This window comes from Neophocaena asiaeorientalis, unplaced genomic scaffold (assembly GCF_003031525.2).
Source record: "Neophocaena asiaeorientalis asiaeorientalis breed wild unplaced genomic scaffold, Neophocaena_asiaeorientalis_V1.1 scaffold504, whole genome shotgun sequence".
NCBI classification, from domain to species: Eukaryota; Metazoa; Chordata; class Mammalia; order Artiodactyla; family Phocoenidae; genus Neophocaena; species Neophocaena asiaeorientalis.
Window position 1 is genome coordinate 5,298,231 of NW_020174438.1, and position 24,625 is coordinate 5,322,855.

Consider the following 24,625-nt stretch of genomic DNA (forward strand, 5'->3'; position numbering starts at 1 on the left):
TCCCGGGCACTTCCGGTCGCCGGGACAAAGGCATTACAGTCTCTGAGATCGCACTTCCGGATAATTAGAGCTGCGCGTTGGATGCCTGCGTCTCTGAGTCACACCCGCTGACTCCGGTACCGTGACTGCGCATGCTCCGCACAGTCATGAAGCGGGGCGGGGCAGCAAGTGGGGCGGAAGGGGACCCTGACTAGTCTCGCGGTTACTGGGCGGGCGCGAGCGCGCTATCCTCGGGGGCGGTGCGGGGCGGAGCCTAGTCCGAGTAGGCGCTGCGGGTCCCGGCTTAGTGCTACTGTGCTCGCGGGCCTGAGGTCGTCTCAGGTGAGGTCGTCGTCCCGGAAGTGGCTGTGGCTGTGGCCCCTGGGTGTTGTAAGGAGCCTGCCGCGTAGTTGTTGTTAAGGGGCCGCGGCATCACCCCGCTTCTTCCACCTTCCCTGCAGCAGCCATGACGAAAGGCAGAGTTGTCGAAAGGTCGCAAACGGGGGCACTCCATACGACCCCTCCGGGGGACAAGGCAGCGGGGCCGCGGGGTCCCTCGGCGCCAGGCAGCGGAAACCACCTGAAGGGTGAGCTCTTCTGGGATCCAGAGCTGGGGCTGGCCCAGAGGCGGGAGTGTGCCGGGAGGGGCTTCGGAGGAGAAAGGACCCCTGCGGGTTCAGGGGATTTGCGGGTGGAAAGGGGGCCTGTTGGCATCTAGTGGCGGGAGCAGAGTCGGGGACCTGGGCTACGGCCTACCACAAGGCCGGACACCTAGTGGGTTCGTAAATGCTTTTTTAGTTGAGTTCAATTAGGAGAAGGAATGACACTGGCTGGTTGACGCTCAGGGAGATTGTAAGGTTGATAATATTGAAGTTAGGCAGAACTGGAAGGAACGTTAGCATTCGTTGATTTATTTTTACAGATGAGAAAACTGAGGTCCAGAGTGGATATATAACTTGCAGAAAGTCAGAAAGCCAGATTAGTGAAGTATTGGCTAAAAGCAAGGATTTAGCTACATCCAGGTGCCGCTTCGACACTTGGGTTTGCGTCCCTGCTCTACCACTTACGACTTTGGACTTGTTACCCTTCAAAAGCTCAGTATTTGAACTGTACAGTGGGGATGGTGATAATATTAATAATAGTAATATCCATTTAAGATTGATGCGTGGATTAAACAAAATAATTCACATAAAGGATTTAGTGTAATGTTTGGCTTATATGAAGTGAAGGCTGAATAAATGTTAGCAATTACTATTATAGCTAAGATCTCTTATTCTCAAACTTTTTTTCCACTACACCATCCTGGCATTTCTCAGGGCCTCAAATATTATTTTAAGAAAAAAGTGTACCCAGAAACTAAATATTTTGATTTCATCTGGGCGTAGAGTTTTCATTGCTTTTCAGCAGTTGAAGTGATTTAAGCTCCTAAATGCTTTCAAAGCCCATAAACTTGGAGAAATCCTAACAAATGCCCATTAAGTTGTCTGCAGCTTACTCACACTGATGTGTTCCACCACCAGTGATGGGTAAAGAGAGGGTCTTTTAAGAGTGTCTAGCGACATTGTAACTATAGTCATCAGTAAAGTATTATACACTTTAAAAATATATTTATATATGGAGATAATATGTTTAACATTCAGCTGAAATTTTTTTTTTTTTTTTTGGCCATGCGGTGTGGCTCTTAGTTCCCTGACCAGGGATCGAACCCGGGTCCTGGTAGTGAAAGTGCCGAGTCCTTAACCACCGTACTGCCAGGGAATTCCCATCAGCTGAAATTTTTTGAATCAAATTTAAAACATATGAAAAATTTAGAAAACGTCTTGCAGAAAATGGTATTTTATTTTCAAATAATTTAAAATGTCTCCAGTCTAATTTGGGTCTTTCAGCTTTATATATTTGGATATTTTTACACCTTATAGACAATAGAGCCAGATAACTTCAAAAACCAGAAATGAAGTGTTGTCAAAGTATAAATCCACTCTAAATGATAGTAACCTTGTCTTGATGATGCTGCAACTGAGAATGACAGTAATCTAACGGCTTCCTGAAAAAGTATTTTCCAGATAGGAAAATACTTAGGGAAGTATTTTCCATGATGTCCAGATAGGACATCCCTAAAGATTGTCATTCGGTTTGGGATAGCAGTCAGTTATTTTATTATTATTATTATTATTTTTTTAACCTTAAGCTGTTCAGAAAATAAGACCTTGAAACTGCCAAAGTGCTTTTACAATTGTTTCTCGTATTTTAACATTTGAACAACACATTCAACAAAGTTATTTTTGTGATGCTGTCAAATGACTTCTGTGGACTACAAATCTATAGGAAAACAGAGGGAAGAGATATGAAGGCACGCCTTCATAGAGAAGTAGGGTTTGGGTTAGTAGAGAGAACAGAAAAGGATTCTAGGTGGGGGAAACATTAGGCTTGAAGGTTAGTTAGTGTGAACCTTTTGTGCGTGTCTATAAAGAGATAAACTTGTCAGTAGTAGAGGATTTCTTTTTTTTTTTAATTTTTATTTATTCAGAAAAGGAAAGGTTTTAGAGAAAAAATTTTTTATTAACTCTTGAGAAATACATGGTAATAGAGTGTTTCTATAAATTCCATGTATTTGTATTTTTAAATAAATTTGTATTTTTATTGACTGATACATCTACATAATTTTGACAAATGGTTGTCATTGTGTGTATGCTTGAAATATTTTACACCTCACATTGCAGTGTTTGGTACATTTAGTGGATTCCTTGCCTTGACTCTAGTCCGACGTCTGAGTCTTACTGAGGACCGCTGTGATGATTTGAGCAAGGCAATAACACTGAAAGTCTAATTCTTGCATGATTAGAAAGGGTGAGAGACAAGAGGTATTACTACTTGAGAGGCTCTTGACCTACTCTGTGTGCAAGGGTACCTGGACCAGGTGTTTTATTTTCTTTTGTTGTTTGCCCTGGCTGGTCTTTTTACTTGCAAATCATAGAAGTTCCCCATTTTGATTTAAGAGAACTCCTAGGACCATGTTTTCCAATATATAGGTCATACCTTTGTGAGCGGTGTGAAATGAATTTGATGGGTAATCATGAGCCATTTAAAAAAATGGAAGAGAAAATAGCAGAGTTCTTTGCATGTAGTAGCGGGTAAGCTTTGAATTTTATTTTTCAATTATATAGATTTTGTGTGTATCAGATCATGATATAAAATACACTGCTTATTGTGGAAAGCAGCCAGAAATGTTTGGGAAACACTGTCTTGAAGTTGGTTTTACAGCTCTTAGGAGGCAGTATTGTTCAAAATTGGATAATAAATCCCTCTCAGATGCCTGTTCTAGGTTCTGCCTTGCTAATGTGGTTCAACAAATATCCTTTGAGCATCTGCTATGAGCTAGGTACTGGCTTAGAGGAAGAAGAAAGCTCTGATTACTGATAACTGGGAACTAAGACTAAAATTGGCATTTGGACATCAACCAAGGTATTAGTATGATGTGTTGATGTCAGTCTCAACCCAAATATTGTATATCAGGATTCTTTTGCTTGTAATCAGTAGAAAACACAATCAAAAACTTTGCTAAAAGGAGGTTTATTGGTTCATATAACCAGAAAGTAGAGAGATTAAGTGGGATTCACTGGCTTCAGTCTGGGACCAGTGGCTCAGTGATATCATAGGATGAGATTTCTTTCATATCTTGTTTTGCTTACCTGATATTAGCTTTACCTTAAGGTTGATTCCTCTTCAAGGTCCAGGTAAGCTAAATGCTTCCTTGATAATTTTGAGAATCTTTTTCTAAGTATTAGCGATACAAATCTAGGTATTAACTCTGATTAGATTGCCTCAGATCAAATGCTTATCCCTGAACCTATCACTGTTGTCAGAGGGTAAGAATAACCTAATTGGCTCAGACTGATTCATGTTCAACACCTAAAAAAAGGGAGTAGAAATGAGGCTAAGTCAGTTTTCCCATAGACGTGGATTTCTGTGATGGGTCACTCATGATTTTTCTCTACTTGTGCTCAACCATCTTGGTATAGGAATGAAGAAAGTGAGCTTGAAACACTGATTTTGGGTTAGATTAGCTATAAGGAAAGAGTGAGGATTCTAATCAGAGGTGCTGCTGCATACACCATGGAGTCCAGGCTGGGCATAGAAGGAAGAGAAGTGAGGAGCCCAACAGAGGGAGAAAATGGAGGTGTTAAGCTCATGAAAGAATAAAGATGATCAAGGAATGGCATGTTGGAATTTAAAATACCCAAGATAGAGCAGTCTCAGGTGGTGTAAGAACTTAGTGTACCACTGGAAGTGGGTGGCTAAAGTTGCATAGAAATGAAAGTATAAGAACTTTGAGGCTGGGTGAATCATCTAAATAGATGTATCTTTTAGGATTATGAAAAGTTTGCTTGAAGCTTGGCTTAGTCTTCGCTGAATAGGGGAAGTGCCTGAAAGTGGTTGATGATAGTAAGTGAGGCTGTGTGGGTTGAATGGTAGCAGAGATGCAGGGCATAAACATCAGAGAATGAGCTTTTATACAAGATAGGTAGTGCTCTTTCTTCTGCTGCCTGCAAACATGCTTTCTCTCTGTGTGTTTTTTTAATGGTTAATTCTTTATATTTTATAAAAAAGTTATTTTAGCTGTTTAAATTTATACTTGATGATACTACCATTTTTGATTATTAATACATAATTTAAAAAATTTTAAGCTCTTGAAATAAAATTTACTTCCAAAAACGTTACAATAGATTCTTGTAACCATAAAAAACTTGTTAGAGGGAATTCCCTGGTGGTCCAGTGGTTAAAAATCTGCCTTCCAGTGCAAGGGACGTGGGTTCAATCCCTGGTCGGGGAACTAAGATCCCACGTGCCGTGGGGCAACTAAGCCCGTGTGCTGCAACTACTGAGCCCGGGCACCCTGGAGCCTGCGCAGTGCAACTACTGAGCCCATGTGCTCTGGAGCCCGCACGCTATAACTAGAGAGAAGCCCACTTGCTGCAACTAGAGAAGCTCGCGTGCCACACAAGATCCCACGTGCTGCAACAAAGAGCCTGTGTGCCACAACTAAGACCCCATGCAGCCAAATAAATTAAAAAAAAAAAGAACTCTGAAATCCTTGTTAGAGTTCCTGTAAACTGTGTCCTCAGGGGAGATGGGTCTTTTGCTTCCTCCTACCTATTGGAATGGTAGGATTCTGTAGGTCTAGAACTAGTGGACTAGATGACCAGTAAGAGTGATTCCTAAAATCTTGTAGATATAAAGATTTTGCTTTTCAAAAGGTATTGATATGAAAGTTATAAGAAATAGAGAGCTACTACGGGGCATTAAGGTTAAGTTTTGATTTTTCAGGGTAGATATATGCATATTAGAAGTTAGAGAAGAGTTGCTTGTTAGTGGGAAGAATTGGAGATATTCAGTGAATGGAGATGAGATAATTCTGAGAGCAAGATCTGCAAGGAAGTGTGTTGGCATTTGATGCAAAGATAAGGGGAAAGAGGGAAGTGGAGATAATTTCATGAACAGATCTTGAGGTAGAGATTGGGAAGCTCTCTAAATTATGGAGACAGCCTCATTGGTTGAGAATAGGGGGAAGTAGAATTAAAGGCTTGAAGACTTGAAATAGCCCTTTCGGAGGGTACTGTAAAAGGATTATAGTTTACCAGTGATAACCTTAATTGACGATAGAAAAGCAGGAAGCATATGAACTTGTAAGCCAGGAGAGCACAATGATCTTTCTCTAGCTGTACCTTTGGCCTGGGAGGAGGTTGGAAAACAGATACTGGGATAATTGAGAATGGGAATTAGTATGATGGAAGATTTGGAGGTTAATGAATGTATAAAGCACTGTTGTGGGTGGCTCTGAATGCTAAATAACTTGTGTCTAATGCAGCCAGAAGGAGGATAAACATTATAAATGTGTATGTTACACATTCAGATGTTGATCATTAAAGCAAGGTTTATAACCTTTCTTTTTTTTTTTGGCTGCACCTTGGACTTGCGGGATCTTAGTTCCCTGACCAGGGCCCCCAGCAATGGAAGTATGGAGTCCTAACCACTGGACAGCCAGGGAATTCCCAAATTTATAACTTTTATCTCTGTTCAGAACTAAATGAATTACGTGCTAGCCTCTAGATTTATTAGAACTATACTAAAAAAGAATTGTGGAATCATAATAGGGAACACTCCCTATTTCCAAGTTTGTGTGAAAGAATGGAGAGCTTCAAAATTGTCTCTCACTTAGTTTTATTGCATTATTAGCTGTTTTCTTGTGTTTACATTATGCTGAGTACAATGCTTGAAAAAGTTTTCCTTTCAGAGAATGAAAAAAATAGGTATGGAGTTAAACTTGGAGGTTAATTTTGTTCAACAAATGTCTATATATTTCATCATCCAACTGTAAGGCAACAAGTAGCAATCAGAGAGATGTGTACTCAAGGAAGGCTTAGGGTGGTGTTCTGTAGTCCAGTTAAGTCCACACCTTTCTCTCCTCGGACTCCTTACTTAGGACTTGTGAATTAATGATGGGAAGAAAAATATTGTAGTTAAATTTTAGAGTTGCCATGCAAAATGTCTTGTTTAATTTTTAATTTAGGAGGACTGTTACCTACTGAAGTCTTTATTTAGATTTTTTTTTATTGGAGTATTATTGCCTTACAGTGTTGTGTTAGTTTCTGCTGTACAATGAAGTGAATCAGGTATATGTATACATACATCCCCTCCCTCTTGGACTCCCCCACTTCTCACCCATCTAGGTCATCACAGAGCACCTCATTGAGCTCCCTGTGCTTTATAGCAGGTTCCCACTAGCTATCTATTTTACAGATGGTAGTGTATTTATGTCAGACCTAATCTCCCAGTTCATCCCACCCTCCCCTTCCCCGCCTGTGTCCACATGTCTGTTCTCTATGTCTGCATTTCTATTCCCGTCCTGCAAATAGGTTCATCTGTACTGTTTTTCTAGATTCCACATATATGCGTTAATATACGATATTTATTTTTCTCTTTCTGACTTACTTCACTCTGTATGACAGACTCTAGGTCCATCCACATCTCTACAAAGACCCAATTTCATTTCTTTTTATGGCTGAGTAGTATTCCATTATATATATGTACCACATCTTCTTTATCCATTCATCTGTTGATGGACATTTAGGTTGTTTCCATGTCCTGGCTATTGTAAATAGTGCTGCAGTGAACATTGGGGTGCATGTAACTTCTTGAATTATGGTTTTCTCAGGGTATATGCTGAGTAGTGGGATTGCTGGGTCATATGGTAGTTCTATTTTTAGTTTTTTAAGGAACCTCCGTACTTTTTTCCATAGTGGCTGTATCAATTTACATTCCCACTAACAGTGTAGGAGGGTTCCCTTTTCTCCACACCTCTCCAGCATTTATTGTTTGTAGATTTTTTGATGATAGCCATTCTGACTGATGTGAGGTGATAACCTCATTGTAGTTTTGATTTGCATTTCTCTAATAATTAGTCATGTTGAGCATCTTTTCATGTTGCCTCTTGGCCATCTGTATGTCTTTGGTGAAATGTCTCTTTAGGTCTTCTGCCCATTTTTGGATTGGGTTTGTTTTTTTGATATTGAGCTGCATGAGCTGTTTGTATATTTTGGGATTAATCCTTTGTTGATTCATTTGCAAATATTTTCTCCTATTCTGAGGGTTGTCTTTTCATCTTGCTTATGGTTTCCTTTGCTGTGCAAACGCTTTTAACTTTAATTAGGTCCCACTTGCTTATTTTTGCTTTTATTTTCACTACTCTAGGAGGTGGGTCATAGAAGATCTTGCTGTGATTTATGTCAAAGAGTGGTTTTCCTCTAAGAGTTTTATAATGTACAGTCCTACATTTAGGTCTTTAATCCATTTTGAGTTTACTTTTGTGTATGGTGTTAGGTAGTATTCTAATTACATTCTTTTACATGTAGTTGTCCAGTTTTCCCCACACCACTTATTGAAGAGGCTGCCTTTTCTCCATTTTATATTGTTGCCTCCTTTATCAAAGATAAGGTGATCATATGTACATGGATTTATCTCTGGGCTTTCTATCCTGTTCCATTGATCTATATTTCTGTTTTTTTGTGCCAGTACCATACTTTCTTGATTACTGAAGCTTTGTAGTAGAGTCTGAAGTTGAGGAGCCTGATTCTTCCAGCTCCATTTTTCTTTCTCAAGATTGTGTTGGCTATTTGGGGGTCTTCTGTGTTTCCATACAAATTGTAAAATTTTTTTGTTCTAATTCAGTGAAAAATGCCTTTGATAGGGATTGCATTGAACCTATAGCCTGCTTTGGGTAGTATATTCATTTTCACAGTATTGATTCTAACAATCCAGGAGCATGGTATAGCTCTCCATCTGTTTGTGTCATCTTTGATTTTTTTCATCAGTGTTTTATAGTTTTCTGAGTACAGGTCATTTGCTTCCTTAGGTAGGTTTATTCCTAGGTATTTTATTCTTTTTGTTGCAGTGGTGAATGGGATTTTTTCCTTAATTTCTCATTCTGATCTTTCGTTGTTAGTGTATAGGAATGCCAGAGATTTCTGTGTGTTAATTTTGTATCCTGCAACCTTACCAAATTAATTGATTAGTTCTAGTAGTTTTCTGGTGGCATCTTTAGGATTTTCTATGTATAGTACCATGTCATCTGCAAACAGTGATGGTTTTACTTCTTCTTTTCCAACTTGTATTCCTTTTATTTCTTTTTCCTCCTTCTTTTTCCTTCCTCCTAGCTCTAGCTAGGACTTCCAATACTATGTTGAGTAATAGTGGTGAGAGTGGACATCCTTGTCTTATTCCTGATCTTAGAGGAAATACTTTCAGTTTTTCACCATTGAGAATGATGTTTGCTGTGGGTTTGTTGTATATGGCCTTTATTATGTCAAGGTAGTTTCCCTGTATGCCCACTTTCTGGAGAGTTTTTATCATAAATGGGTGTTGAATTTTGTCAAAAGTTTTTTCTGCATCTATTGAGATGATCATATGGTTTTTATTCTTTAATTTGTTAATATGGTGTATCACATTGATTTGCATATATTGAAGAATCCTTGCATCCCTGGGATAAATCCCACTTAATCATGGTGTATGATCTTTTTAATGTGTTGTTGGATTCTGTTTGCTAGTATTTTGTTGAGCATTTTTGCGTCTATTTTCATCAGTGATATTGGCCTGTACTTTTCTTTTTTTGTGATATCTTTGCCTGCTTTTGGTACCAGGGGTGATGGTGGCCTTGTTGAATGAATTTGGGAATGTTCCTTCCTCTGCAATTTTTTGGAAGAGTTTGAGAAGGATAGGTGTTAGCTCTTCTCTAAATGTTTGATAGAATTCGCCTGTGAAGTCTTGTGGTCCTGGACTTTTGTTTGTTGGAAGATTTGTAATTACGGTTTCAATTTCATTACTTGTGATAGGTCTGTTTATATTTTCTAATTCTTCCTGGTTCAGTCTTGGAAAGTTGTACATTTCCAAGAATTTGTCCATTTCTTCCAGGTTGTCCATTTTATTGGCATAGAGTTGCTTGTAGTAGTCTCTTATGATCCTTTGTATTTCTGCTGTGTCAGTTGTAATTTCTCCTTTTTCATTTCTAATTTTTAAAATTTTTATTTAAAAAAATTATTTATTTATTTATTTATGTCAGGTCTTAGTGGTGGCATACAGGATCTTTGTTGCAGCATGCAGGATCTTTTGTTGCAGCCTGCGGGCTCTTCGTTGTGGCGCATGGGCTTCTCTAGGTGCGGCACATGGGCTTCTCTCTTTTTGCAGCACGTGGGGTCTCTAGTTGTGGTGTGCGGACTCAGTAGTTGCAGCACGTGGGCTTAGTTGCCCCGCAGCATGTGGGATCTTAGTTCCCTGACCAGGGATCGAACCCTGCATTGGAAGGCAGATTCTTAACAACTGCACCACCAGGGAAGTCCCTCATTTCAATTTTATTGATTTGAGTCCCCTCTCTTTTTTCTTGGTAAGTCTGGCTAAAGGCTTATCAATTTTGCTTACCTTCTCAAAGAACTAACTTAGTTTTTATTCATCATTGCTAATGTTTTCTTCATTTCTATTTCATTTATTTCTGCTCTGATCTTTATGATTTCTTTCCTTCTACTAAATTTGGGTTTTCTTTGTTCTTCTTTTTCTAGTTGCTTTAGGTGTGAGGTTAGATTGTTTGAGATTTTTCTTGTTTCTTGAGGTGAGATTGAATTGCTGTAAACTTCCCTCTTAGAACTGGTTTTGCTGCATCCCATAGGTTTGGGTTGTCATGTTTTCGTTGTCATTCGTTTCTGTGTGTTTTTAAATTTCCTCTTTGCTTTCTTCAGTGATCTCTTGGTTATTTAGCAGCGCACTGTTTAGCCTCCATGTATTTGTGTTTTTTACAGTTTTTTCCCTGTAATTGATTTCTAATCTCATAGCGTTGTAGTCAGAAAAGATGTTTGATACGATTTCAATTTTCTTCAATTTTCCGAGGCTTGATTTGTGACCCAAGATGTGATCTATCCTGGAGAATGTTCCATGTGCACTTGAGAAGAAAGTGTTTTCAACTGCTTTCAGGTGGAATATCCTATAAATATCAATTAAATCTATCTGGTCTATCGTCTCATTTAAAGCTTGTGTTTCCTTATTTATTTTCTGTCTGGATGATCTGTCCATTGGTGTAAGTGAGGTGTTAAAGTCCCCCACTATTATTGTGTTACTGTCGATTCCCCCTTTTATGGCTGTTAGCATTTGCCTTGTGTATTGAGGTGCTCCCATGTTGGGTGCATAAATATTTATAATTGTTATATCTTCTTCTTGGATTGGTCCCTTGATCATTATGTAGTGTCCTTCCTTGTCCCTTGTAACAGTCTTTATTTTAAAATCTATTTTATCTGATATGAGTAATGCTACTCCAGCTTTCTTTTGATTTCAGTTTGCATGGAATATCTTTTTCCATTCCCTCACTTTCAGTCTGTATGTTTCCCTAGGTCTGAAGTGGGTCTCTTGTAGACAGCATATATATGGGCCTTGTTTTTGTATCCATTCAGCTAGTCTGTGTCTTTTGGTTGGACCATTTAATCCATTTACATTCAAGGTAGTTATCAATATGTATGTTCCTGTTACAATTTTGTAACTGTTTTGGGTTTGTTTCTGTGGGTCTTTTTCTTTCCTTGTGTTTCCGCCTAGAGAAGTTCCTTTAGCATTTGTTGTAGAGATGGTTTGGTGGTGCTGAATTCTCTTAACGTTTACTTGTCTGTGAAGCTTTTGATTTCTCTGTTAAATCTGAATGAGATCCTTGATGGGTACAGTAATCTTAGTTGTAGGTTTTCCCCTTTCAACATTTTAAATATATCCTGCCTCTTCCTTCTGGCCTGCAGAGTTTCTGCTGAAAAATCTGCTGATAACCTTATGGGGATTCCCTTGTATGTTATTTGTTGCTTTTCCCTTGCTGCTTTTAATATTTTTTCTTTGAATTTAATTTTTGTCAATTTGATTAATATGTGTCTTGGTGTGTTTCTCCTAGGGTTTACCCTGTATGGGACTCTCTGCGTTTCCTGGACTTGGGTGGCTATTTCCTTTCCCATGTTAGGGAAGTTTTCAACTATGATTTTTTCAAATATTTTCTCATACCCTTTCTCTTTTTCTTCATCTTCTGGGACCCCTGTAATGCCAGTATTTGTGCGTTTAATGTTGTCCCAGAGGTCTCTGAGACTGTCCTCAATTCTTTTCATTCTTTTTTCTTTATTCTGTTCTTCAGCAATTATTTCCACCAGTCTGTCTTCCAGGTCACTTATCTGTTCTTCTGCCTCAGTTATTCTGGTATTGATTCTTTCTAGTGTATTTTTCATTTAGTTACTGTGTTGTTCATCACTGCTTGTTTATTGTTTAGTTCTTCTAGGTCTTTGTTAAACATTTCTTGTATATTCTTGGTCCGTGCCTCCATTCTATTTCCGAGATTTTGGATCATCTTTACTATCATTACTCTGAATTCTTTTTCAGGTAGGTTTCATGTTTCCTCTTCATTTATTTGGTCTTGTAGGTTTTTGCCTCGTTCCTTCGTTTGTAACATATTTTTTTGTCGTCTCATTATTTTTGATGGTTGGGGCTGTGTTCCTGTCTTACTGGTTGTTTGACCTGAGATTTCCAGCACTGGAGTTTGCATGCAGCTGGGTAGAGCTGGCTCTTGGTGCGGGGATGAGGACCTTTGCGAGGCCTCACTCTGATTAATATTCCTGGGGTCTGAGGTTCTCTGTTAGGCCAGTGGTTTGGACTCGGTGCTCCCACCGCAAGAGCTCAGGCCCAACCCCCAGCCTGTGAACCAAGATCCTGCAAGCCACCTGGTGTGTGGCCAAAAAAAAAAAAAGAAAAAAGCAGAACAATAACAAAGAATAAAAAATAAATAAAGTTAGAAAGATAAGAAATATACTAGATAAAATACAAATAAAAATGAAATAGCAACACAGTAAAACAGAACCATAATAGCAAAAAGAAAAAAAGAAAAAGAATAAAAGCAGGAAAAGGCCTTGGCTGTGGGGGAGGGGCAGACTTAGGCACACCTCCCCCTCCCCTCCCCCAGCCACCCCTCGGGGCACTGGTCCCATCTCGCCTCTCCTTTTCCTCTCCCCCTCCCTCTCACACCCCCAGGACCCACGCAGATGGAGGGGGCGTCGGAGGGTGGAGGATCAGCCCTGGGACCTCAGCAGGCTCCCTGGGGCCTGAGTGGGTGGGGGAAATGCTGGCCACGTTCCCTTCCAATCCTCTGATCCCCTGACGGTCTCTCCCCATCCCCATTGATCCCCTCCCTGCGAGTGGGCCCCTACGGGCGTGGGAACCCTTCCTCTCCCCCAGGCGCCCCTCAGGGGTTCCAGTCCCTCCTGCCTCCACTTCTCCTCCCGCCTCGCTCCCCCCCATGTCCTACCCGGTCGCTCACAGGTTCCTCCTGTTCCCTTAGGTGTCCAAAGTCCCCCACCATCACCTGGTAGGTGCCCTAGTTGTGAGGAGATGCAAACTCAGTGTTCTCCTACTCCACCATCTTGACTCTGCCCACTTGCATGTGATTTTTAAGATAACACTAAGATTACCTTGTTGGAGAATACAAACATATTCTCCCATTCTTGGAGTCACAGACAGAGCCACCCAAAACATTTGAGGTTCAACTATATTCTGAAGCCCTTGGTGTAAAGAGAAAGTGTAACATTCATCAGTTGCATTAGTGAATCTGTGGGTTCTTTCTCATGACAGTTTGAAGTAATTGCCAGATTACCTCATTTTTCTTAAGAGGCCATTCTGCCTATGCTGTTATCTCCCAATATAGATATATAAAATTGAAAGTCAGTGATAGCATTTAGAGCAATGCCCTTTTTTCCCCTTTGGCTTATCAACAAATCAGTGCTACAAATTCTGGTGTTCTGTTTTTCTGTGCTTCTAAAATGCATATATCCCTGCAAAGAACTATGGCCAGTTAATAAACATCAAATATGGTAGTATTTAAAATTTAATGTTACAGTGTTTTGGGCAAAAGTGTGAACAGCTTCTTGGGAGGAAAACCTTTCAGGAAATTATTTACTGGCTTGGAATACTGTCTTCCTCTATATTTATCTTAATTATAATTTTTTTTTTTTTTTCAGAGAAAGCCTGTGCAGAAGCTGGTTCAGCAAGAATGTCGCTTCTTATATTGGTGTCCATTTTCTTATCTGCAGCTTTTGTTATGTTTTTGGTATATAAAAATTTTCCTCAGCTTAGTGAGTAAGTATACTGAAAGAAATGGAAAATGTCTAGACATTTATAGAGATGAACGTGCATTGAAAGTTCAACTAATTTAAGGAACAGAACTGGCATAATAATTGTATGTCAGCTCTCGTGGCTTGTAGCAAGTTCATATTGACATTGTAATTTAAATACTTCTTTCCAAATATGTCTCTTGATTTTCTATGCAAGGTTCTCCTAGCGCTGCTCCTCTAATTAAGGCATCTTTCTAATGGCTATGTTGAAAAACATAGCCACATTAATAAATTTATTGCATATTATTTTTTAATGTTAGTAGTGACCAAGTAAATTTATATTGCAGTCCATAATAGATATTGACCTGCAGTTTGAGAAATACTGATGCTCTTTTTCTCTGCTTTATCCCTTTTTCCATCCCTGTTTTCTACCTTCCTACTTTTCCATGTCATCAGTTTTTGTCTGCCTCTATTCATCCATTTACTTCTGCACCACATCTCTGTCTCCTAGCTCTTTTTCTCTTCCCTGTTTTATAGAAATGACATGGTTTGAATAGGTACTTTTCACTGTCAAATGCACTTTGTAGAAAAACTTGTCTATCTAGTATACAGCCACAATTCCGTAACAAAAACCTTAGGAGTGAAACGTATTTCAGAATTTAGAACTTTTCTATTTTGGAAAGATAACATGGAATAAATACTGTATATTATGTAGTATCTCCAGCAGGATCTGGGGCAGCACCCCATAATCAAATACATTAATATTTTTACAGTGAAACCTGTATTATAGAAGACTGTGAAAAACTGTATATAAGTGTGGGTCAATTTTTGCTGACAGATTACAAGGAACTTTTGGTTTTCAGAGCTTTTTGAATTTTAGGGAAAAGATTATAGACCTGAAACATACTTTATGAGGATAAAATATCCCTGGGTTATTCAACCACAATAACAACACCCTTGGGTAATCATAGATTACATCAGAGACTACTAAAATGTAGTGATTTTCAACCAGGGCCAGCTTGGTGTGGTGATGGATAACTGTGCAATGTGATTTCAGGGTATAAGGAAGTTCCTGTTTCCTCTAAATTTCTTTCATTAACACTTTCTTATGCTTGAAATTTTATAGTTAAACTTATTTTTATTTTAATACTTTGATTTCTTACGTGAATGTAAATGCCTTTGGGAGGATAGCATGTTATATTGTTATGTTAATATTAGTATCATTGAATTTTAGATCTTTTCTCTTTTTAATCAAAGGAGTAGGAAATAAAGAGCTGACTGAAAGAGGGAAAGAATATAGAGTGTAGATTAAGGTTGTTTTGGATCCCAATCTGCTCTAAGAAATATAACACTTTCGTATAATAATATGCTGTTATAAATCTTTTATATTCTGCCTATTTCTTTCGGTGTGTGTATATGTGTGAGATGCATGCACACGCCTATAAAGAGCTTTTTTAAGCTTTTAAATTTATAAATGAGAAAACCCATTTTAGTTTACCTGCTAATTTTATAGGACTTAAACAACATTCTATCATTGTTTTGCAAGGTTAGTTAAATTTCATCATGTAAACAAATGGGTACAATAAATGGGTACAATATACATTAAACACAAAGATGATTATTTGGGGCTTTTATAAACAGAACATCAGTTCCAAACAAGGCACCAAATATAAAGTAAAATTAATAGAAAGTGACAAGTGTTTTAAGTTTTTATCTGAACTTTGAGCTGGGATATTGAAGAAAAGATATGAACTATAAATTCATTGAAATTTTTACTTAATTTCGGTTGTAATTGATTATTGACTTCAGTTTATCATGAGGATTACCCAAAATGATGTTCAGTATGTTTTAAATATGCTAACATCAGTGGTTCATTTCTTAATTCAAAATTTACTCCAGTGTTTGAGCAAATGCTTTTTAACCTTTAGTTTCGGTCATTCTGAATTTTCAAATGGATTACATATCTCATGAAATTATATTAAAGCGTTAAAAAATAATTTATAGACTTTGAACTTAATTTTGTGAATTTATGCTTAGCATATTACAGATCAAGGCATCAAATCATTTTGGATAAAACTTCATGTTTTGAACTTGACTTTGATATGAATTATCTTGGCAAATTTCTATTTAAAATTTTTTTTCACTTTATTTCTTTAGAGAAGAAAGAATGAATATGAAGGTTCCCAGAGATATGGATGATGCCAAGGCTCTAGGAAAAGTTTTATCCAAATATAAGGACACCTTTTATGTTCAAGTACTTGTAGCTTATTTTGCTACATATATTTTGTATCCTTTTAACTGAAAAATGTTTTCTAGTTTTGTTTAAGAAAAAGGTTTTAAAAGATCTGCTGCTCAGTTATACGTAACTATTTTTCCTTTTAAAAATTTTTAATGCAGTATAACCTTAAATAAAATATTGAAAATGAGAATGAAAAAATTCTCACTTTAATCCTTTCTCTTCAAGTCAGTTGTCATTTCTGAATATTTATTACCAGTTTTTCTATTTTCTGCTTATTTCAGTTATAAACTTTTTTTCTTTCCTTTGTATTATTCAAGATAATCATTTTATGTAGGATTATTTTATTAGTTAATTGATTGTCTTAATTTAAATAATAATTTTGAATTAATAATCACCATACCATAAATTTAAAAAAATTCCCTTAGGTTTGAAGATATAATTTGTATTTAATTTTTGCTTTTCTAGATGTTGTGTTATGATTTTTCTTCCATTTGATGGTTTTCTTGGTAAAAAATCCTATGAGAGTAACTAGTCATGTAAAGGATATGAATTTTTTTTTGACAGTTCTTAGTATGTATTTCTTTGTTTTATATAGAAATATATGTTGTATTTTAACTAGGCAGGAAAATTGCTTTATTCTTTCTACATATTTTCAAACTGCCTATGCAACTGGTGATTAGCCTTCCAATTTGTGGATGTTAATTTCTAATTTTTGTATCTTTTATTCTAATCCAACGTATTTTCCAAATCTTCTCGGTTAATGAAAGACATTAACTCTTTTTTTTTAAAACATCTTTATTGGAGTATAATTGCTTTACAGTGTTGTGTTAGTTTCTGCTGTATAACAAAGTGAATCAGCTATATGTATACAGATATCCCCATATCCCCTCCCTATCCCACCCCTGTAGGTGGTCACAAAGCATGGAGCTGATCTCCCTGGGCTATGCAGCTGCTTCCCACTAGCTATCTATTTTACATTTGGTAGTGTATATATGTCAATGCCACTCTCTCACTTCGTCCCAGCTTACCCTTTCCCCTCCCTGTGTCCTCAAGTCCATTCTGTACGTCTGCATCTTTTTAATTTATTTAATTAATTTATTTATTTATGGCTGTGTTGGGTCTTCATTGCTATGCACAGGCTTTTTCTAGTTGTGGTGAGTGGGGGCTACTTTTCCTTGTGGTGTGCAGGTTTCTTATTGCAGTGGCTTCTCTTGTGGAGCACGGGCTCTAGGTACATGGGCTTCAGTAGTTGTGGCATGTGGGCTCAGTAGTTGTAGCTAGCGGGCTGTAGAGCGCAGGCTCAGTAGTTGTGGTGCATGGGCTTAGTTGCCCCACAGCATGTGGGATCTTCCCAGACCAGGGCTTAAACCAGTGTCCCCTGCATTGGCAGGCGGATTCTTAACCACTGCACCACCAGGGAAGTCCCTACATCTGCATCTTTATTCCTGTCCTGCCCCTAGGTTCATCAGAACATTTTTTTTTAAGATTCCATATATATGTGTTTGCATACGGTATTTATTTTTCTCTTTCTGACTTACTTCACTCTGTATGATAAACTCTAGGTCCATCCACCTCACTACAGATAACTCAATTTCATTTCTTTTTATGGCTGAGTAATATTCCATTGTATATATGTGCCACAGCTTCTTTATCCATTCATCTGTTGATGAACACTTAGGTTGCTTCCATGTCCTGACTATTGTAAATAGTGCTGCAGTGAACATTGTGGTGCATGACTCTTCTTGAATTATGGTTTTCTCAGGGTATAATGCCCAGTAGTGGGATTGCTGGGTCGTATGGTAGTTCTATTTTTAGTTTTTTAAGGAACCTCTGTTCTGTTCTCCATAGTGGTTGTATCAATTTACATTCCCCCCAACAGTGCAAGAGGGTTCCCTTTTCTCCACATCCTTTCCAGCATTTATTGTTTGTAGATTTTTTGATGATGGCCATTCTGACTGGTGTGAGGTGATACCTCATTGTAGTTTTGATTTGCCTTTCTCTAATAATTAGTGATGTTGAACATCCTTTCATGTGTTTGTTGGCAATCTGTATATCTTCTTTGGAGAAATGTTGACATTAACTCTTGATGTTGTAAAGGTAATCATTTTTCTTTTCCAAATCAGCTTTCTAAAAGGCATATTAATTATTTTGTTAATTCTCTCAAAATATTTCGATTCTTGCTTCCTCTCTTATTTCCTGAATTTCTTTTGGTTTGTTGGACTTTTCAGCTAAAATTTTTTTCTCATAAAATTCAATAGCATTTTATTTTCTTGGATTTTTATTGGATTAGATATTATGTATTTAACATATAGATGTTCCTGTATTTACCTCCTTATGCAGATGTTTTGAGTGTATACTTAAAACACATTGGACCAGTTATTCCTGGCATAAACAACTTAGTGACAAGTACGGTTATAATAGCTTTTGCTGCTAATACAAACATTACTCCTTTACCCAGCTGGTGAAGATAACATTTATATTTAGGTAGTGTGCTATGTGTGGGCACTTTGTCATTATCCTCCCTATTTATTAGAAAAATTCAAATTTGGGGGTAATTTGAAGAATGATTATTATGCACCTGTCTCTCCACAGTTCTTTGGAACAGTTATTTGTAAAGTAATTTAATTATATACTGACTGTTCTAAGAAATTCACACCTGCTGCCTTTTCCTACTTCCCATTTCATCACTTATCTGTAAAAACCGAAGTGTTAGGCTTGTAGGTTATTTTGCATTTATAAACTTTAACCATAAAAAATATTTTCCCCAGGGCTTCCCTGGTGGTGCAGTGGTTGGGAGTCCACCTGCCGATGCAGGGGACAAGGGTTCTTGCCCCGGTCCGGGAGGATCCCACATGCCGCAGAGCGGCTGGGCCCGTGAGCCATGGCCGCTGAGCCTGTGCGTCCGGAGCCTGTGCTCCGCAGCGGGAGGGGTCGCAGCAGTGAGAGGCCTGCGTACCATAAAAAAAAAAAAAAAAAGCCCTTTCATTTGTCTTTTATAAGGTTTTTGTGAACATTTTGTGAATGAGGCATATAGTTTCTATTTACTTTGGAAAGTTGTCTTTTTCTGCCCTATTTTGCCCCCTAGCTTTGGAAGGATTCATAGCTGAGGGATAAAGGGGATACCCACCCACAGGGCCAGAGAACCAGTTAGCATAAGTGAATCTAGACCATCTATGGCAGAATAAATGTTGTAGCCTAGTTGTCTTAATATCCATATGTAAATTAGTAGAAAAAAAGAAAGTGACTTGTAGAAAGTGAATTAAAAGTATAGGAATAGGGACTTCCCTGGTGGTGCAGTGGTTAAGACTCCACGCTGCCAGTGCAGGAGGCCCAGGATTGATTCCTGGTCGGGGAACTGGCCCCCACATGCATGCAACAACTAAGACCCAGCACAACCAAATAAATTAATTAAATATTTTTTTAAAAGATAGGAATAGGTTTATTGTTATAAAATACATTTGGTTTAAATTTTTCAATTTTAAATGAATCATTGGTTAATATTGTCAATTCAGCAGGTTTTATTGCATATGGTTACTATTTGCTTAATAATTAAGGTATTGTAGTGATTCTGCATTGTTTTAGATTTTTTAAAAGATTTATTTATTTTTGGCTGCATTGGGTCTTTGTTGCTTTGCACGTCTTTCTCTAGTTGCGGCAAGTGGGCGCTACTCTTCATTGCTGTGGCTTCTCTTGTTGTGGAGCTTGGGCTCTAGGCATGTGGGCTTCAGTAATTGTGGCACATGGGCTCAGTAGTTGTGGCTTGTGGGCTCTAGAGTGCAGGCTCAGTAGTTGTGGCGCACTGGCTTAGTTGCTCCATGGCATGTGGGATCTTCCCGGACTAGGGATCGAACCTGTGTCCCCTGCATTGGCAGGTGGATTCTTAACCACTGCACTACCAGGGAAGCCCCTGTTTTAGATTTTTTATAGGATAATTTGTTAAATCTATATATTTTCTTATAATTTTCTATTTATTTTACACTCTGGAACCTTAAGGTCTGAGTGTTAAAAAGGTACTTTTTAAACTCAGTGAACAAAAGAGAAGACATATCTTTGGGCGTATAATAAGTACAGCACTCATTAATAGAAGTATAATGTGAGCCACATGCAGTTTAAAAATTTTCTAGTTAGCACATTAAGGAAAGTAATAATAAATTCATTTTAATTAATTTTAATACATTTTACTTGAACTGAAATGTCAAAAATATCATTTCAACATGAAACCACATAAAAATTATTACTATTTCACATTCTTTTTTTGTACCAACTCTTTAAAATGTGTATATTTCACACTCATAGCACATCTCAGTTCAGACCTGGCACATTTTAGTGTCTCTTCCCCACAGCCACATGTAGCTAGTAGCCATTGTATTCAGCAGTGCAGTACTAGTACTTTCATTGGTAATACCTATTTCAAACTCTTGTATGTTAATTACTTTTTACATTATAATTACTTATTTTAACTTTAGCTTTCATCCATTTAACCATAAAGTACTAATTATATGCTGAATACAATCTAGTGTTTTAAGCATTCAAAACCAAAACAACTATTTCCATCTGGAATAATGGGAATTATGGGTAGAGATACGGTATAGTCATTCTAGACAAAGCAAGTCTAGATCAGAGCTTATAAGCACAGGGCACAGTTAGGAAGTGATCAGTAGTCCAGTTTTGTTGGTATATAGGGTGTGAGAAGGGGAGGATTTGAGAAATAAGTTTAGGAAGGTAGGCTAGACATTGCACTCAGATTGTAGAGAAGTTTGAGTACAGGCTAAGGAATATAGAATATTGATTTGGTATTGGATAGTCGTTGAGGACTTTTGAACTGTGGATGACAAAAGAAAGGATATTTTTAAAAACGAATAAAAATGTTTACCTATGGAGAGAGATGAAACAGGGATGGAAGTGAAACTTCTCTAAGTGTATTTTATTGTATAGATTTGACTTTAGAACCAAGTAAATATTTCATGTAATTATAAAACCAATTAAATCAAATTGAAAAAAGAAACGGAAATGTTAAAAATCTAAAGTAACCTTACACCCGTTAGTAGGATGGCTACTAATCAAAAAGAAAAAAAACCCCAGAAAGTAACAAGTGCTGGTGAGGATATGAAGAAATTGAAATCCCTGTGCACTGTTGATAGGAGCATAAAATGGTTTGGCTGCTGTGAAAAACAATATGGCATTTCCTCAAAAAATTAAAAATAAGATTCAGCAGTCCCATTTCTGGGTGTATACCTGAAAGAATTGGAAGCAGGGTCTCAAGAGATACTTGCACACCCATGTTCATAGCAGCATTATTCACAGTAGCCAAAAGGCGGAAACAACTCAAGTGTCCTTTAATGGATGAATGAAACAAAGTGTGGTATATACATACAATGGAATATTATTCAGCCTTAAAAAGGAAGGAAATTTTGAAACATATTACAACATGGATGAACTTTAAGGACATTATGCTAAGCAAACTAAGCCTATCACAAAGATATGCTATATGATTCCACTTACATGAAGTACCTAGAGTAGCCCAATTCATAGAGACTGAGAGTAAAAGGATGGTTGTCAGGGAGTTGGGGGAGGCGGGAGGGGGAATGTTATTTAAGGGGTATAGAGTTTCAGTTTTGCAGGATGAGAAGAGTTCTGGAGATTGCTTGCACAACAGTGTGAAAGTACTTAATGTTATTGAACCATACACTTAAAAATGGTTAAGATGGTAAATTTTATGTTATGTATATTTTAACAAAATTTAAAAAAATTAAACAATCTAAAGCAAAATGAAAGAAATTTAACAATATATTGAGTTGATGGGGATTTGACTATCTAGAAGAATTATTTCAAATTGTTTCCTTGAAAAAAGTAATTTGGCTGTGTGTCCCTTCTGGGATAAATCTTAAGGACAAAAGATTTGAAAGAAATCTTAAACTATTTTCAGTTGCTATATTGTTCTGAAATTTTAAAAGATGTGATATTAATGTATCTAGTATGTATATACACACACGTGTGTATATATATATGTGTGTGTGTATATATATATATACTTAATAGTATGTAAAGGAAATAGCTAATTATGTTTATGACATTAAGAACCAAGATTTTTCAGTGTTAGAGAAAAGAAATACAAATCTATACAAAGCTGGAAAGTTAAGGTCAAATTATATCCCCATGCAGAGAGAATGGCTTTGTTAACACTATAAGGTAAATGACAGCGGAATGATATAGGTAGAAGTATGACTGATTCACTTGGCTGTATAGCAGAAACTAACACAACATTGGGAATCAACTATACGCCAATAAAAATTAATTTCAAAAAAATGACAAAAGAACATATTAAACCACCCTAAGGGATACAGTAGGCAAAGTTCAAAAATTGTTAAATCCTGCAAATGACCCAGTTTCTTCAACAAGTAAATTACAAGACCAAAAAAAGAACCAAACCTGTAGTTAAGTGCTGTGGAGAGCAAATACCATGTGTGGACCTTTTTTGTCCTGATTTGAACAAACCAGCTGTCCAAAAAAAAAAAAAATTAAGACTCTTGGAAACTGTGAGCACACTCAATAGCTACTTATGATAGTTAGGAATTTTGGTTAATTAATCTCTGACAATGGTATTATAGTTGTGTTAAAAAGAAAAGGAATCCTTATCTTTTAAAGGTATTAATGTAGTTGTACATGTAATGATATGTCTTGGATTTGCTTCAATATAATCAAAGGTAAAGGATATAGAGAAAACCAGATTGGTTGTATGTTAATTGTTGAAGCTGTATATGGGAATATAGGGCATCATAATACTAGTTTCTCTACTTTCATATGTGTTTGAGACTTTCCATTAAAAGATTCTAAAGAGCCCTGAAATAACTAAGTTTAAATTTTTAATGGAGGCATCCAGTAGACTGCTGGGAAATTTGAGACTGGTATTTGATTAGAAAAGTTGAATCAGAGATAGAGAATTCAAAGTTATCTATCATCTATCTATCTATCTGTCACCATATGCTTGAAGCCATGTGTACATCCATATACATGGAAATGACTGAATTTAGCAAAGAAAAGTGAGAGATTAGCTAACAGAATGTTAGAGAAATCTCAGGTTTGAGGGTGAGGAGAAGAGAAAAACTAGAGAAGTAATGATTTGTAACACAGAAGAAAAATACAGTTCACTGGAGGTGAGTTTTACACTGAAGGATGTTTAATCCTATGCAAGGGTCAATAGAAAATTCCTACTGAGAAAAAGTCATTACTTTTGTCCAGGAGGGGGTTTCAGTAGAGTGAGGGATGGTTAAGCCAGGTTGCAAGGGAGGCAGTGAAGATGAGAGGCAGTAACTGGATAGGATACCTTGCTCAAGGAAAAGCCTAGGTTTTCTTTAGTGTGTAGGCATCTGAGTGGTTTTATACAGAAAGGATCTGTGCAAGAGCAAGAAGTTAAAGATAAAAGAACTCAGGAAGAAGGAGATTGAAATGAAAACAAGAGTAAAGTGGGAACTAGAGGAAAAAAGGAAGGATGGGTAAAGATAGAAATTTTTAAGTAGAAGGGAGAGATGTTGAAGGAATTCACTCAGTCTGTCTTACAAGTAAATCACGTTATGGGTGATGCAGAGGTCCAGGCCAAAACTAGGAACTAGAGAGACGCAGGAAAAAAACATAATTCTGTTTTAAAAATAAGATTTGTGACTTTTACTATATTTTGTAACCCTTATTCTTTTTTAAATGAGTAGTAAGTTGAAGTAAATGTCCAAAAGTTAAATTAGAAATAGTAATTATACATTATATTGTACCTGTATTTCCACAGAAATCATGTTTCCTAAAAATATTTGAGAGTAAAAATCCAATGCATTAAGGGCTTCCCTGGTGGCACAGTGGTTAAGAATCCGCCTGCTAATGCAGGGGACCCGGGTTCAAGCCCTGGCCTGGGAAGATCTCCTATGCCACAGAGCAACTAAGCCCGTGCGCCACAACTACTGAGCCTGCACTATAGAGCCTGCAAGCCACAACTACTGAACCCACGTGCCACAACTACTGAGCCCACGTGCCACAACTACTGAAGCCTGTGCGCTTAGAGCCCGTGCTCCACAACAAGAGAAACCACCGCAATGAGAAGCCCGCACACTGCAACGAAGAGTGGCCCCCGCTCCCCACAACTGGAGAAAGCCTGCGCCCAGCAATGAAGACCCAATGCAGCCAAAAATAAATAAATTTTTTTTAAAAAAGAGCCCTTTAAAAAAAAAAAAAAATCCAGTGCATTAGAGAAGCATGTCATTTACAAGATTACTGAAGACTTCTGTTCTCTTTCTTTTTTTCTGCCCTGCATGCCCCTCCCTTCCCCTAAAGTGCCCAGTTCCTCTCTATCTGGTACACATTCAGTATTTGTCTTTGTTTTCTCTTAGTAACACACTCTAATTAGCATTGATTTACGATAATGTTAGTAAATGGTTATAAAGGTATTGCAGCTGTAGAATCATGTATTTTTTAAACTTTGGGTATAATTTTACTTTTTTTTTAATACTGAAATATGGATATAATCTTATTAACATCTAATTTCTGTATTGATACTTTTTTTCTGGATTGTTGGATTTGTGGTTTAAAAATTCATTTAATTATGTTTTAATCCTTAACTTAGAAGTTAACAGCTTGCAAACATTTGCTATTCCAGGCTCTATATTTCTCAGTATACTCTCAGGGTTTCTTTATCCCTTTCCACTAGCCTTATTTCTTGTTTGTTTGGTAAGTATATAAAATGGAATCGGGAGACTAGAAAGAA

The 24,625-nt window shown here is 37.4% G+C and overlaps 1 protein-coding gene across 2 annotated transcripts in view; it reads left to right on the forward strand.

The window, feature by feature from the left end:
- The first annotated feature begins 206 nt into the window (after nucleotides 1–206).
- The window catches only part of TMEM41B (transmembrane protein 41B), a 30,181-nt gene continuing 5,762 nt past the window's right edge, over nucleotides 207–24,625 (forward strand). The window contains exons 1-5 of one of the 2 annotated variants that reach the window (XM_024757014.1): nucleotides 207–321; nucleotides 444–566; nucleotides 13,548–13,665; nucleotides 15,798–15,926; nucleotides 24,495–24,588. In XM_024757014.1, the coding sequence (XP_024612782.1) occupies nucleotides 446–566; nucleotides 13,548–13,665; nucleotides 15,798–15,926; nucleotides 24,495–24,588 (462 nt within the window). In that variant the 5' untranslated portion in view covers nucleotides 207–321; nucleotides 444–445. Of the gene's footprint in view, nucleotides 322–440; nucleotides 567–13,547; nucleotides 13,666–15,797; nucleotides 15,927–24,494; nucleotides 24,589–24,625 lie in introns of both variants that reach the window. The other variant, XM_024757013.1, reaches the window with a different exon arrangement.